This window comes from Siniperca chuatsi, linkage group LG10 (assembly GCF_020085105.1).
Source record: "Siniperca chuatsi isolate FFG_IHB_CAS linkage group LG10, ASM2008510v1, whole genome shotgun sequence".
NCBI classification, from domain to species: Eukaryota; Metazoa; Chordata; class Actinopteri; order Centrarchiformes; family Sinipercidae; genus Siniperca; species Siniperca chuatsi.
Genome location: NC_058051.1, coordinates 3,416,468 through 3,433,668, shown reverse-complemented (window position 1 = coordinate 3,433,668; position 17,201 = coordinate 3,416,468). Strand labels below are relative to the sequence as shown.

Here is a 17,201-nt window from a genome sequence, read left to right as displayed (position 1 = left end):
GAGATGACGATGCGAACAGAAAGAGGTATACATATGTATTATTTAGGAATAGTTCGACATTTTGGGAATGACTCTTTTATTACGTTTTTTGCTGAGTGCACACAGTGCACAATAAAGATGAAATGACATGAGCTGCACCATGGCCCTCTCCTGCTCCAAGCCCTGTCTGAAAGGTGAAAGCATTACACTCCGCTCATGTAACACACCTCTCTACATGGCCCTGGATGACTGTCGTTTGTACAGAGTTGCTGTGAATGGCCAGTTACATGCTAGCTAAGCCTGATTTGTTGTTTGATTCAGACCGGGTCCAGTTTCTAAAAAAAATAAAATAAATACAAAGGGGCGAGCACCCACAGGCACACATTTTTTTTAAGGGAACCCTTCAATTAAATAATGTTAGTGACATGCAATGGTCGAAATTTGGTATTTCAACTGAAATTATAATGAAATAATATTGCCTACTTCAGCTTTAAGCATAAAGACTGGAGGCAGGGAGAAACCGCTAGCCTGGTTCTGTCCAAGGACTCCAGGAAGTCAGTGCACCTGGAGAATAAGTGACTAATTATGGCTGACTAAATTGCTCCATCTATTACCTAAGGAGATAAGGAGAACCAACACTTGCTTTGTAACACTCCCTGGCATGTCCTGTCCTCTCTTGGACCTCCATGGACTCGGCACCTACAAGGCTAGGCTGTAGTGTTATTTATCCATCTAGATTGTTTTGGTGTGAGTTGCCGAGTTATATAGATATCAGCCGTAGAGATGTCAGCATTTTTTTTAATATAATGGGACTATACAGACCTTGCTGTGAGCAGTTTCATGTAGGAACTAATTTCTTTCTACTGATAGTTCCTACATGAAACTGCTCACAACAAGGTCTGTGGATTATCTTGAGTAACCAGGTCATGATTTCTGGAACGAGACATTGCTGTTGATGTTTTTCAAATGTAGTTTTTTGGCGCTTTGAGCGCCATGAGGTGAGTTCCAAATAGTCCCATTTTAGTAAAAAAGAAAAGAAAAGGCAGACATCTCTACGGCCGATATCTCCAAAACTCACACCAAAACAATCTAGCTGGATAAATAGCACAAAAGGTAAGAGGAGAAATATGCATTTTTAGATTTTGGGGTGAAATGCCCCTTTAATATTTGAGTCACACACCCAACATTTGCTGGTTCCAGCTTCTCAGATGTGAGGACTTGCTGCTTTTCTCTGGTTTATATCATTGTGAATTAAACATCTGTGTATTTTATACTGTTGGTAAGACAAAACAAGCAATTTGAAGACATCACATTGGGCTCCAGGAAATTGTATTTTCTAACATTTTATAGATTGATATTAACCAATGTATGGAGTAAATAATTTATAACAGATTAAGAGATAATGACAATAATCAGTTGCAGCCCTATAGTTCAAAAACACGATTGCACCATCATTTTTATTTTTGTCTGCTTTTTTTAAGGCCTGTGGTGGCTTGATGCCTTGACTCAGTGTGAGTGAAAAGTGGGCAGGCAGTTGGCCAGCTGACGAGAAGTTATAAGCAAGGCTTATGCTACTCTCCCTCCCTGTCAGTGAAAAGTTAATATTGTAGCTTTAAGGACAGAGGTGATAATGGTTGATTAGGCATCAGAGTGAATTTCCTTCTTTTTCTGTTTCTTTCCTCTGTAGCCATAAATGGAGAGGCAGAGAGGAATGCAGGCTGACAGCTGAGAGAAGAAAAGGGGGCTGTGGTGGTGTTGCTGGGGTGTGTGTGTGTGTGTGGGGGCACTGCACTCACAAAGCATTGCTGTTCAACCAGCCTGTAAAAGCAGGCTATGCACTGTAGCCCTGCACCGCACTATTCAGCTTGTTTAGCCTCTTGTGGCCACACGCCACATAAAGGTTTATTATTGAGCTGTTTTTAGCATCATATAGGTGACAATCGCTATATTACACCACAACGATTGGCTTTTCTGTAGATGTCATATATTACTGTGGCAGCAGCTCTTTAGGGATGTCGAGCAGGTGACAAACTGACCACTGTTGTTAACCTATTCTAGGCTAACAGTTAAAAAAGGCATGATATCATTATGGTCATGCAAAAGGACAGCGAAATCTGACTCTAAGCCAACAGGTCTTCCACATGACGCACTGCTTTAACTGTCAGAGGCAGTGATTCAGAATGCACGGTGCAGTCTGCAGTTTCATTCCCACAAATGAAAAAAGTCCTGGTCTTTCCACAAAGGAACACGTATAGTTTTTCCATTTGATGTTCACTGTTATTATATCTTCATTATCTACAGATGGGTGACAGATTTAAGGGACATTTTGTATATATGAGTGGAGAAACACAATGAATGCCAAGAGTTATACTGTATCCATCTAATCCCACAGAGTAACTAACTCCTCCAGCTCTATGTGTTGGGGTGGGATTTTACATCAACATGACACATTCCACTGGGAGCGGCTGGCAAGACACAGTTTGCTGTCACATCTACCAGCGTAAACAATGCAGGAAACCAAGACAAACAAACAAACAGATGGACAAGAAAGCACACATGGACGCCGTGGACACACATGCATTTGCACAGACGGGAGGAGGGTTAAGAGTTAAACGAAAAACATTGCCAAGAATATTAAAATGACAGCATGGTCGGATCCAATATCAGCCTGCCTATGACAGTGAGCAGACAAGAATAGCATAATTTTAAGACAGGCAATGAGCTGCATACCTGACCTGAGTGAGTGTGGGACTAGAAGGCGGCACAGATATGTTTAGCACCCACCGTCAGACAGCTACTTTAAAACCTGGGCAGAGAAAAGTCAACATCCTTTTATTTTTAACTCCTCCTAACTAATTAGTTTACATTCGCCCTCTCTGTGTCTCCGTCCTCTCTTTGCTCTGCACTTAGTTGATGGATGGTCAGCTCCCACAGCCAAACATCCAGCTGTTCTCCTCCCTCCTCACCTCATTATTATTCTCAGCTCTCGTCTCCCATCTCTCTTCTCTTCTAATGTCTGCTGCCCCTCTGCAGCTCTGACTCCCCTCTGTGCCCTGTCGTTCACCTCCCTCACTTCTTCCTCCCTTCTTTAATCAGCGCCTAGGGCCTTGCTTATAAAAACAATCGCTGAACTTAATGCCATGTATTATTTAAGAACCGTACCCTGGCCTGGTCCACATAACATTCTTACTTTGGGAGATAACAAAAAGTAATTTTAGCATTTGATATATCACAGAATGTAGTTATTGCCCAAGTCTGTAGCAATATCTGTTTTTTGTTGGCTATAAGCTCAAAGGGAGTTCTATAAATATTTCTTGTGGTGTGCCCAACGGTTCAGTCCTGGGTCCCAGGTTTTTTGTTTGTACATGTTGCCATTACAGGTCTATCAACCACAAACCAGGCATCTGTTTCCATCACTACGCAGATGAGACACAGCTCTATATCTCTGCTTCACTTGATGATCTGAACCTTGTCGACATCCTTGTAAAGTGTGTTTTATAAATTAGTGATTGGATGGCTCAAAATATTCTTCAGTTAAATATGGACAAAACAGAGATTTTGGTCACAAGGAATAGGCCAAAAGAGACAAGCTCATTTTGCATCTAGCAAGAACATTACCAAAGTCACACCATTTCTCTCATGAGACAACTATTACACTCATCTCGATAACTGTAATGCTCTGTTCACCGGCCTTTCAAACATCTACTACGGGTCAAAACTGCACTGCAACAAGGATTCCCCCCACAACAAAATTGAGCACACACTTCAACCCCGTACTAAAATTTATAGTACAGGGTTATATCTACACCTATAGAATTTATTTGAAGTTGCATCTAATCAAAGACCACTGTGTTCTGTTGCATTCTCTCCCATTAACTGTTCCTCAGTCTAGGACTAAAGCCTACAGTGATGCTGCATTTAGTTTTTAAGTCCCCAGACTCTGGAACAGATTTTAAAATGTGCACCTCATTTACAACCTTCAGAAAGAAAACTTAAAATTCATCTCTTTATTTTACCTCACCCACAGTATTAATTGTTATTTAACTGTTCATTTTATTTGTTTTTAAATATCGATTTTGCTTGTCTCTTTTGAAAAATCCTTTCTGCTTTGTTTTTACTATTCCTATTTATTTTATGTGTATTTTTTTCATCTTTTGTTTGTGCAGTATAAATGAAATGTTTTCATAGAAAACTACCCAGGAAATGAGTTCTCTGGCTGCAGAGGAATTGTTTTAAATATTAAAATTCATATCAAAGAACATGATGGTTCAGACCTGTTTAAATTTGTATTTGAAAATCATTTATATATTCAAAAACCCAGGAGGCAGATAGTTGCACCTATTTGTAGCTACTTGTCATTTTCCGTATATTTGGACTGCATTCATTGTATATTTTGTCTTGGCCTGACATGGTCTTTGACTCTCCTTCAGCTGTTTCTCAATTTGTCACTGACTGCCTGCCAGGCTGACAGAGGGTTTCAGTGAGCGTGGCCAGACGCTGGCCATTACACAGGCTGTTAGATTAACAAGGCATGGCACTGGGAGGCAGCTGGTTCCACTGGAGGAGACATTCACATTCCTGTCCCATCCAGGAGACGTCTGAATCACTCCATGTCGGAGAGGAAACATGGAATATCATCAGCAACAGGTGGAGAGTGGAGGTGGATGGAAACTTGATGGAAACAGTACAATGTTTGTTCTTAACTTAGTGGTACAGTAGACATGTGAAGTACACTCACTGCCCCTCCTGCCTTCATTCCCACATGTCTGCAGTTACTGATGATTTACTAACATTCTAATAGAGATCAATGTGAAACAGCGCTTTTAGTAGTCTGTCTAACCTGGGAAAATGCTGGCTTATGATCAGACGGTTGCAAGTTTGTATCCTCAGACCATCTTTGAAAATTGGAAATAACAATTTCTAGGGTTACAATTTAAAAGAAAATACACATCAGCTCTCAGTCCGTAGCTCTGCTCAAAGAACTATCCATAAATGCTGCTGATGGTGGAACATGAAAGTTGATGTCCCCACTACAAACAATGACGCAATAGTGCACCCACAGCACATTAAGCTTGTAAAGTGCAGTGGCACTTCCATGATTACGATGATTGTATCTGTAAAATTCTCCTCTGAATCCAGCTACCGGCCACAAAGTGCCCGCCATGCTGCCCGAAGCTCAGTAAATCCACCAGATGAGAGGCACACATGGCCAGCAGATGTTGGGTGCAGCCTGTCGGTCAACCGGCTTGTCCATCAGTTACTCAGCCGAAGAGAATGATTTGCTGCAGGTTTGGTTAGTGATTGCGGTGTTGTGTGTCTGTCCTGGTGCTCAGCAGCTGCTCAGGGAAACATGGAGCGCTGAGCAGAGTGCAGATGTGTTCACTGTAGGTGCTAATCAGCCTCTGATGACGAAAATCTGGCTTCACTTAGAGGGAAAGCTCAGAGAAAACTACAGCTCACATGGGACTTGTCATTAGTTGAGACATGCATTTGGTTTGCATGTGTGTGTTTGTGACCTGTACGCTTCCTGCCATCTATTGAGCGTTGATAATCTGGCTAATGCATGTGTGCAAGTGCACAATTACAAATACTTTTCTGTGTAATGACCGTGTGCCTGTGTTTTCTCTAACTGTATGTGCATCTGAGTGCATTTGTGTTCTATGCATGCTCGTATACCTATGACCAGCAATGAGCTTAATAACGTAATTACATTGTGTCTGACTGCCACATGTTGAAATTGCTTTCCTGTGTAAGAGAGAAGAACAGAGGTAATGTCTGTGTGGTCATAGGCAAAGGTCAGATACCCGGAGTATAATTTAGAATACACAGGGGAGTACTGTGTTTGTACGTGTGAAGTCATTTTGAACCTTAGAAAACTGAATTTCTCGTTTCTCTCCAAGTATCTGCAGAGGCTTAGATGAGATGACTGTTTCAAGGACCATACCAGTATCCTTTCAATTTTAGGCTCCTTCGCTTCAAATCGAGTATACATTTTTATTATTATATTTATTTGTAGTTTCTTGAAACTTGCTAACGCTGCGTACTCCTAGGGAACTGTGCAGCTACGTGATGTTTTCTTTTGCTCTGGAGGAGCTTTTTCAAGTCTGAGAAAAGTACTTAAGTGACATCACTTGAGTAATCTCTGTTTAGGCTTGCAGTTTTAACAGAAAAACGCTATCAAGTTGCATAAAGGAAATGTAGGTTCTGGTATTTTTGGAGCCTGATATTTCTGGATCTCTGCTGCTTCAATTTTGACCATTCTTTTTCAAATGTGTCTCTCCAAAGCCCCCCAACATTATGGCAGTCTAATACAAAATATCTGGTGTACACATTTAATGCTGACTTCTTCACTCTGATGGATTACATAACTCAAGCAAGTTTCTAGAGTGTGCTAGTTGATTTTCACATCACTTGGAAATAAATGGAAACCAATGGCTGCCTGGAATGGTAGACACAATACATCTAAATTAACAGTAGTATAATATAGTAGTATGGTGTGCAAAATGGTTGGTTGCGGTATTACGTGTAAGAGATTTGTAGTAAAACATGCAAAACCACTTGGTCTTTTAACACAGTACTTACTTCCAGGAATATTTTCTTGTCACATTAAAGAGAATTTCTGGTATTTTTCAAGCTGGGTCTTATTCTCATAATTGTGGCCATTCTGTCTAATGAGCTAACTATGCACTCTCTCTCGTGCCCCGGTAGCTCACCAGGTAGAGGGCGTACCATTGAGGCCGCAGCTGCCCGGGTTTGATTCCAACCTGCGACCCTTTGATGCATGTCATCCCCCCTCTCTCTCTCTCTCTCTCTCGTCTTTCCTGTCTATCTCTGCAGCTGTCACTATCAAATAAAGGCAAAAATTCCCCAAAAAATCAGATTTAAAAGAACAAAAACTATGCACTTTCCACCTCCGTTGTAGAGATCATGGGACTCAAACAATGTATATCGGGAAACCTAAAGCTTTCCAGATAAACTTCAGTTTTACATAAATCATTTCAAATTCTTGTCAGACCGACACAGAAATTAGCCCCCTGGATCAGCTAATGTAGCTAATAGGGGCAACTTGTTCAGTTAGCCAACTAGCAAACTAAAAATACCATAATTTTAATATGAAATATGAATCAATTAGATTAGCATGCTAAAACCAATGCCTCTAGGCCCATGTGCAGCTATAAACTCTACAATTCAGATGTGTATTATCAAACAACAAAAACAGCATATGTAATGTTGCCCTAAATGGAAAAAGCCAGGCGTATTGATAACATGCTGACCCATCACACACGTGTCCCCAATGCACTAAGCAATGCTGCTCTGTTACACTACATGATGCCACTTCAGGTAAATGTGACACAACACAGTTAACAACACCATGCAGGCGTTGTGGGAATTCTCATGTCAATATCATTCAAATACGGGTGACCTGGAACACGAGACAGCTGGCCTACATTTACAAGCCAAGAGGTTTTATTAGACCTTTGTGTGCATGTGTGTGTAATTACAGGGCTACAAGATGAAACCACAACACACTGCGGTTAGAGGTCAGGCAATCTTCCATGACAACAAAAATCAGAAATATCTAAAGATATAATTATTAGTTAATTATCACATTAATTGCATCCTTCTCTACATTCTTCCTTTCGTCTCTGTCTTTCCTCTCTTCCTGCCTTCCATCCTTCCTTCCTTCCTTATTCCTCCTTCCAGTGTCGCACTGTAATTGCTGCTTGTCTGCCATTAGATAATTAGAGGTGTGGAGGTGTCTGAGAGTGCTTTTTAACAAGCTGCACAACACAACCTGTTATTAGATTTGGCCAGTGGCCTGTAGCAATAAAAGAATCCAAAAATAAAACGTCAGAGGTACAGAGGGTGGACGTGACATAGAGACATTTCTCTCTGTATTTTAATTTTATTAAACATGGAACCACAGTCTTTGAAACTGGAATAAACTGTTACTCATATATCCTGACTGATTTTACTGTGTGAATGATAAATGATGTCCCTCCTCTTCCCACTCTTCTCTTAATGTGGGTTTACATTGTCTTGAAGTGTCTTTGGACACACACAGCCTCAGCTCGGCCTTCAGACAAAATGGACAGTATTGCATATACAGCAGTGGGGAACCTTCAGGGACCTCTAGGTCTAAAATAAATCAAAATCTAATCGTATTACTTCTCATGTTATATTCATTTCTATTCTCAAAATCATGAACCACAAAAGCAAAATGTTTAAGTTAAAATTAACCTTCCAAAGCCTACTGCGTTGTCTGTACTGGAAAAAATACATTAAAATAATTTTAAAAATTAAAATTACCACTGAGGTCTTTTTTAATACGCAAAATGAAAATGTGATTAAAAACAGGTGGATGGAAACACACTTAGCGTGGCAGTGAGGCAGCACACAATACCAGGACCCTAAAACTGAAACAGCTAAATGGAATTCAGCAATCATTCATTTTAATATTAACACCTGTGCTTTTCCTACTACTTTCCAACTAACTTTCCACTGTACCAGCCACCCCATTGTTTTTAATGAGACCATCTCCATTTCCAATTCCTCCTCCCTGCCCCTTCATCCTCCCCCTCAAGTCCTCCTCTATCTCCACCTTCTCTTTTCATCCAGAAAAGCCCCTGCCAACAGGATGGGGAAACCTAACTCACCGTCCTTTCATTGAAACAAACCTGTTCCCTCTCTCTCTCCACCCCTTCCCCCTGTGCCTAAAGTCTTTCTCTCCGTCTTTTCTCTTTGTCCCGATTCTTTCACACACACACCCCCCCCATCCCCAATTTTTCAGCCTCTCTCTCTCTCTGTCTCTAGTGCTGGTGGTTAGTAGGCTTTACTACACCATTGTTCTGGTATCCGCACATTTCCGGAGGCTGTCGCTTACAAAGGCTTCGGGAACACACTCTCTCACTCCCACTGCCTAATGCCAGCCCTCACCTGCCCACGCACGCACACACACACACACACACACACACACAAACATCTGAAGAGAACGTCAGTAGTTCGCCAAAACCCCATTCCTACACACACAAACCTCTAAGGAAGGTGAATTACAGAGGATTTACCTCGGTCCTCTTTCAAGTTCTCTTTCATTGCTTCCTTCCCAATTCTTCCCATCCTCCCTGCCTTCCTTCCCTCTGCACAAATGATGATGAGCTGCTCCCTCCCCCAGCTGAACTTAATCACGTCACTTCATGAAAAGTAATTTGCTAAATGACACTCAAAAGCAATTACTGAGGGAAAAAAAGCTATATTATCAAAAAAGCTATATTTAGCTAAAAAGCTAAAAAATAAAATAAAAAGTACAGTGCCTGTTTGCCTGATAAGATATTTTGCTTAGAATTCAATTTGCTTAAGAAAATTTCTGCAGGTGCCCACACACACACACACACACACACAGACACACACACACGACCAGCTTCTTCCTCTCCACCCCCCAGAGAAGAAGACAAGAAATAGAAAGTGAAAGAGAAGAGAGGAGGCACTGCTGGTTCTTTTGTCCCTGTGATCAGCCTCACAGAGCTTTCACTCTCTCTTTCTCTCAAACACACACACACACACACACACACATACATTCGTACACACACCAATTAACCTCGTCTCTGACCTGGGGGTTTGGACATGACCTTTGACCTCGGAGCTTGTCCTCAGAGGCGTCAGGAGTCTGAATGGACAGCTCCCTGTCTCTTTAATGACAGTGCGTAAAGTTTATAGACACACGCTTCACATCAGACACACTTGTTCACCTTTCTGCTCTGAAACACATCCTTGTCTCTCATTTCCTCCTCTGATTTTCCTCTAATACGCTCTCAGCTGATCCTATCTCTCTCTGCAGCTCTTTTTACGTATTTCCTCTCCAGACACTTCAATCTTTCCACACCACTCAGAATTTGCAAAGATGTTCTCTTACATCTCTGTCCTTGTTCCCTTGACTGAGTCTCTTTACTCCTATGGTATACTGTAATTACTTTTCTTACAGATGAATGAGTTGCTGAGGTACAAGATGAGATATGGAATGAGATGAAACCAGATCATATGACAATTAACATTAATGTGGGGCATGGCTGCAGTCAAAAACATAATACTCTTAGACTGGAAATCATCAGATTCTCCATGATTTAAAAGAAATGGTTGAACAAGATGCTTTCTTCGACTACCTAGTGGAAATCTGAACCTACTTTTAGATACTTAAGATCTATTTATCTCATCCATTTAATCAATGTATTTTTTAAAGGGGTCAGCCCATCTGTCTTAGGACAATACTCGTATGCTTATATATGTACATTGAAACAGATTGCGGTTGCTTCAAGTGTTCGCCCTGTCTGTATTAGCCGCAAAGCAATTTCACTTTAAGTGATGGGCGACAAAATCCTCAGTCCTAAAGCTCAGCTGAAGCAATAATGAGCCCCTGAAAACTAGACTTTAAATCACATATATCTATTAAATATTGATGACTAAATAAGCAACAGTGACAGTTACTAAACAACTTTAGCTATAATTCATTAAAAGTTGAAAGGTCCAGTGTGTCGGCTTTAGTGGCATCTAGCGTTGAAAATTGCAGATTACAACCATTTGAAGACCACTTGGATCACCCTCCCCTTCCAAGCGTGCAGTGGCCACGAAACTCGCAAAAAACGCAAACAGCCCCATCCAGTGTTTGGTTTGTCCATTCTGGGCTACTGTAGAAACATGGCGGTGCAACATGGCGACCTCTGTGGAAGGGGACCCGCACCCTATTCAGATAAAAACAGCTTATTCTAAGGTAATGAAAACACAACGATTCTTATTTTCAGGTGATTATACACTAATGAAAACATACTTATGAATATTATACTCCATTTCTGCCAATAGATCCTCGTAAATGTTACACACTGGACCTTTAACAGTCAAAAACTCAGTGACTCTGCTTCATCAGGACTCTGTGGCTGTGGTTTGATCAGTTTTAACTGACAGTAACCAAACAATCCTCCAACTGTCATCAGATTCTGATTCTAATGTTGCTAAATCCCGATCGGTGCACAGAATTACGAGACATCGCCGCCCTGTTGGCCAAGGGGTTAAGACACTGACCACGTCTGGCTGGAGACCATTGTTGCATGACATTCCCATCTCTCTCTTTTCTCCCATATCCTGTCATCTATCCACTGTTTGCTATCAAATAAAGGTCTAAAATGCCCCCCCAAAAAGTATGACATCACCTTTTCCCAACGGAGCCACGCCCACTACAAACCAGTGATGAAACCAAAGAGAAAAACACAAATACAGAACTCTTGCACGTTAAATACCCAGAAACAGTTCTAACTTTGGCAGAAAAATAGTTTGTTTATGCAGGATCCCATCGCTCATAGTAAAACGCTGAATCAGAACATACATTTTCAGGGCCTTTAAGGGTGTACATGTTCTTAGTGTTACTTTATAATGCCCTTCCTCTGAAAGGCAAACTATGAAATGGGAAAACTGAAAATAAGATTCTGACCCTGTAACTCCTTACTACTGCCTTCTGACGCTGTAGGCTATCCACGCATTGAAGCTCATTCTGATGTTTTTCTGGTTTTAAGCTACCCAACATCAACGACAACAGCAAAGTGCTGAAAATGTAAAACTCAGGGGACACCCTGGGTGCTAACAGCAGGCACTAATAGACTTTAACAGGAGCAATGAGCCCATTGTCTTCAGCTCCAGGAAACAATGCATTAGGAGGCATTTTATTGAGGGTCATTACTCAGATAAATCTTTAGCTCACTGGTAGTATTGAGTACACATCCACTTTGCTTGGAGCAGTGCAGGTGTCACACAGCAATGACTTTTCAGAACTTTTCAGTGTCATTATCTGAATTTAAATGAGATAAAAGCAACTGATGTAGTGAAAAGAAGCCTTCGTCAGATACTGCATGGTACGTGTTATTTTGTTTAAATCTGTTCATTTCCCAGCCGTCCTTTATTTCTGTCACCCACACACACGCGAACATGCATACACACGTACATATCAGACCTATATATACATGCAGCACTGGACACACACACAGCTAGAAGGGTCTGGGGCAGTGCTGGAGGTAGGTGTGGAGTAGGTGTCTCTATTTGCGGATTCAGCTGGGCTGTTTTAGGGGGACCATAAACAGAGCGACACCACCCAAAGAGAGAGACAGGGACGACCCCAGAGAGGGCACCGGGGGCCCAAAAAAAGAAACATCAGCTATCTTATCTCTGAGATGCAGAGGCCGACACTCGCATCAGCCTCACATCCAGCATGTTCAGGCTCCAGAGCTTGTGCCTGTTTCCTGCACTGTGTTAAGCTGGTGACTGTAATGTATATTGGTAGAGAATCAGAGATGTTACTATAAAGTCTGCTCTGGACGTTAATGAGACTAACAAGGAGACAGATTTGATGAGAGCACTCGTATAAATATCTATTATAAATCTTCTTTTGGCCTTTACTTGGACTCTCAAATTGGCCTTTTTCTTCACCGTGGAAGAGTTAAATACATGAAACAGGAAAATGGGCATTTACAAAGTGCAGTTTTATATGGGAAAACAAATGGCGATTTCGATTAAGATTCACTAAGGTAACAGAGGTGAATAGATTTGTCTTTTTCCTGGTCATGCTGCTGCAAAAATGTTAATCTTAAAGGACAAAGAAGCTTCTTATCCTGTGTTAAAATCCTTTTTATCTTGAAAAAAAGTGAACGTTTCTGCCAGTGGGCTGAGACGATACCTGTTTTCAAAGCATTCTCACTTGCAGAGACACTCTGAACAAGTGTCAGGACCTTGAAACCATTTCCAAGAAAATAACTCTTGTTTTAAGTCAAATAAGTCTTCAACTCAACACCCACAGGCTTAACATGAAGCAGCGCCACATTTTCCAGAGACTAATCAAAGAAAGCCCAGTGACCTGGAGAGAGTCGTTAGCCTTCATACCCGCTCACTGAATCACTTCTGAGGATTTGTTGTGGAGCAGAAACCACGGATTGACCCGCACAGTCTACTTACCGCAGACGAGCATTCCCAGTGAGGCTTGCATCTCCGAGCGCACATCAACCCGCGGGGCTGCAGGCAACCTGCGGCACGCAACAGACACTGCTGAGGCGGACAGCGCACCACACCACAGAGAAATTACACAAGCACCGATAGAGTTGATTTAAAAAAAAAAAAAAAAAAATACTGATGAAAGCTGCAGTCCACGCAGAAGAGTGACGTTTTTCCCCACTGGAGGTCCCCAACGCATGGGTCGGGGGCACCCAGGGGATCTTTGAGAGAGTTTTCCGTCTGTTTTTTGAATTCACTATCACTTTCCACGATATAGAAATGTCTGCGGACTAGCCCGCTGCTTTGGTGAGTTCCTCTGTGCTGGAACCGGTTAATTAAAAAACATCACTCCTCCTTGATGGGACTCTTTCATCTGTCCAATGTGTTTAACGTTGTCTTTTCCCCTAAAAAAAAACGTAAGGCAGCTAATCACAAAGCGGGACTGCACTCACCGCTTCCGAAGGTCGCTTCTGTGTCGTGCGGGCTGCGAACAGGCTACGGTCTCCCCTCTGGGTCCACCGGACAGATGCGGGGCTGAGCGGCGTGAATGCGATGAGGAGTCCTCAACTCCTGCGCCTCGTACTGGAAACCCCGCGCTGGAGTTCCGGAGCGGAGCGGGGGCGGTCCTGGTGGTCGCCGGTTCGATTCCCCGGGTGGGCGGATGAAGGATGATATCCAAGAAGATGACCTCTTTAATGGCCCCACACGGTTTTCTTTCTTTCTTTTTTGTTGCATTTCTTAGTTCCGTGTGGCACACCAACAGTTTTGACCTGACCACACAGTTTTTAATAATGAGCATCTAGCAAGTGGCTGAGATGTCCATTTATAGCAAAAGTGCACTTCCATCACTCTGCCTAGATTTGTCTCCATTAAAGTGAAATAAATAACTCTTTATAATGGGTAATGGATCCTTTTCCTACAAACCATCACTGACTTGCACTGAATCCCAAGAAAACTGTGCATTTCCTATACATTTCAATGTGGAGCAGTTGCACCACCCCCAGCAGTCAGAGTGGGGTGGTCAATGTCCCCCACTGTTGTTGGGCTTTGTTGAATTATTATTGACAATAGCATCACTGTGAATTTACCTAAATAGTTACTGAAGATATATCAAAATGGCCACAAAAATCAACTGAGTGCTGGCTCTTCAGGTTGAGTTCAGTTTTTCAACAATACATCACAACTTAAAATGTGCTGTAGAAGGAAGGGATCGAAGGGTTAAATTGTAAAAACAAGAATGCTACCATAAATGCACTACAGAGTAGGATACAAGCATCTCATGTTGCCACTGGAGATATAACAAAAAGCCTGTAATTCTTGATTTAAAAAAAAAAGGATGGTTGGCTCTCAGTAACCTCTCTGCAGACAAGATGGTGGAAGTCAAAAGACTGGCGTCCAGGTGCTTTTACTCTTACATATGGGAAGTTCATTTCCTACACATGTAAAACTGCTGCAACTTGTGTGAGTGGGTAAACATAAAGCAGGCTATGATATGAGCTATAGCTTACAGGCACACTCTACCATGTCTTTATAGAAATATGAGAATTATCATTGGTGAAAGTTTCTAATGTAATATTTTTCAGTGAGACAGAATTAAAAAGGTAAAAAAGAAAACAATGTTGCATGATAAACAGTCACGGCATGTTAACAGATCTTGTTAAATTAGATGTGTGATTTGAAAAGTTGATTCCTCCGCAAGTTTTCCTCCAGAAACCCACCGCATGTTTTCCGACGAGCCCCGGTCTGGATCTGGGAGCAGGAATGCGCGCTCCCTGCTGGACGGATTAGATTCCCTGTGATTGCACCCAATAAGCAACCCGTGGGCGCGCACAGAGCTCAGATCCCCCCCACCCCACCCCCCCGGCTGCCTGCACCGTCTCCAAACATCAGCCTCATCCAACAGGTGGTTGGGACTATTTCCATTAGGATTTACAGTCATGCAGCAAGACCTTCATGTAGCTTCAATTAGATCAAATTAATAAATCTTCTGTAGGCTGAAGTTTTTCACTAAACATATGAAACATATCACTTTTTACAAGCGCATTTGACCATATCAGTTATGTCTTTCGGTTAGCTTTGATGCGTTCAGGTGTTCTGCAGAACAAAGTGTGCTGTAAATCTCTGTCATATTACACATTCCCTGTGCGGCTGGAGGACAGCCTCTCTTTGTTAAGAGCTCAGGATCCAGTGCCAGAACCCAACAGAGAATAACAGAGCTCCTTCACTCTCAAAGCAGCAGCAGGGGAATGAATGGTAGCAGACAAAGAGTGAATCACTGCTACTCTATATACATGGAAGCCTACAGGTAAATGGCTAAGGAACCTGTGATTGAACAGAGCTCATGGTCAACATGTTGGCAGTTGCTCCCTGCACACAGGTGTTTAGACCTCTGCTCAGGTTGAAGTGTGCTGGAACTCATGTGAGGTCACCAACCTACATACTAATAAGAATGATAAAAGTGTAAGCAGAGGTGGAACGTAACTAAGTACCTAACTTTGTGGTGCTTGTATTTTTTAGTATTTCCATTTTATGTTACTTTATACTTTCACTCCACTACATTTCAGACAGGAAATATTTCTATAAATTCATTTGACAGCCATAGTTTCTAGTTCCGTCATGATAAAGTACAGTTCATCGTTAAAGATTAAACCAGTGGTTCCCGACCTTTTTGGCTTGTGACCCCTCACAAAAGAGCCGTGTCTAGTTGTCACGTTTCAGACGTCTGTAAGTTGCGAGCAGTTCCACCAGACTTATCTACCCTCTAAACTTCTTAGATGGTTTCATTAAACTGTTTGAGCCCCAAAGACTTATCCAATATTTCACAAAAATATTAAGCTTAGAGAAAAGGCCAACAGTATGAATACAAATCTGTGCAGCAGAACTTTTGTTTTCTTTTCTACTTGATTAATCTCAGGACCCCTCAGATTTATCTTGTGACCTTTTGGAAGGGGGCTGACCCCTAGATTGGGAGCCACTGAACTGACTACTTACCAACAAAAAGTAGTTAAACCTGCAATAACTGATTTTTTTCTGGCCACTTGGGGGCAGCGGAAACTAAGCTGGAAACACAACACTGACATATCATCACCTTTTACATTGATATGGCGAACTTGGTAGCAAACAGTAACATCCAGCAGACACGGAGCAACATTAGCATTTATTTGGAGTCTTGTTTCTGGTCACCTGACGAATATAAGCCCAATATTCAGTCTCCTTTTAGCTCTGTTTTTGGTCTCCAACAACTCCTGAGAAACATATCTAGCTGTTTAGCTGCTAAATGTTCTACTATGTTCGCCAGCTAGTTGCAAACTGTGTCTGCCTGGTGCTGAAAAGATAGTGTGAAGTGAGCTTTTAGAGCTTTTTCACTGAAAACAGCTGCCTGCTGCGACCGAAAACAACACTATGAGAGCGGTGAGAGTGAACCAAAACAGTATAGCTGCGGGCTGGAAAACCAAAGAAAAAAGAAATCGCTTAACAGCTCCATAAAGCTGAGGGGAACTACCGAGTCAGGTGATAATTCTCTGTGGGGTCATCACTACAAGCGACCCCTTTCATATACAAGTAGCCATTTAATCCATCCTTTATATAAAAATGTTGATTAGAGCCGCTCTTTACTTTTACCTAACAGGAGGGTCAGGGAAATGTCAGTCAAGCACAGTCTGTACACGCCCACACAGTGTTGAGAAGACGTCTAATCAGTCAAATGAAGTGAAAACACTTGTGTGGGTTTGTTACAGGCTTTAATAGTTATTTTTTCACAGCAGACATTTTGACTTGTCATTGCCGGAAATACACAGCTGTACCTAATAACGTTAATGATGGCTCTGTTCTATTAAGTGTCCTATAAGATATACTACATGCACAATACCGGGACCCTGGATCTAGCTCATCTAAATGGAATGCAGTTATCGTTAATGTTATTAATTACACCTGTGCTTTTCCTGCTCCAACATGTCAAAATGTCTGCTGGGAAAAGTCCACAGGAGTGAGTCTCTCTCCATGAGCTGCAACAGAGGTAGAGAGAGCAGAGATAGCTGCTGAAGACACAGCGAGCACACTGCCTTGCTGAGTACAAGGCGCCCCCTTGTGCCAATTAATTGAAACCATATATCTAATTCAAATGTGTAATATTTACAATACAAACTTGATATTGTAAATATTGCGCACACATGATCACAAAAACAGGACACATTATGTGA

The 17,201-nt window shown here is 41.9% G+C and overlaps 1 protein-coding gene across 3 annotated transcripts in view; it reads right to left on the bottom strand.

Moving 5' to 3' along the window:
- Positions 1-13,816, bottom strand: part of lamb2 (laminin, beta 2 (laminin S)) — a 53,316-nt gene extending 39,500 nt beyond the window's left edge. For 2 of the 3 annotated variants that reach the window (XM_044211359.1, XM_044211360.1), the window contains exons 1-2: positions 13,455-13,816; positions 12,967-13,034 (exon numbers count right to left, since the gene is read on the bottom strand). In XM_044211359.1, the coding sequence (XP_044067294.1) occupies positions 12,967-13,034; positions 13,455-13,801 (415 nt within the window). In that variant the 5' untranslated portion in view covers positions 13,802-13,816. Of the gene's footprint in view, positions 1-12,966; positions 13,054-13,454 lie in introns of all 3 variants that reach the window. The other variant, XM_044211361.1, reaches the window with a different exon arrangement.
- Positions 13,817-17,201: the final 3,385 nt, after the last annotated feature.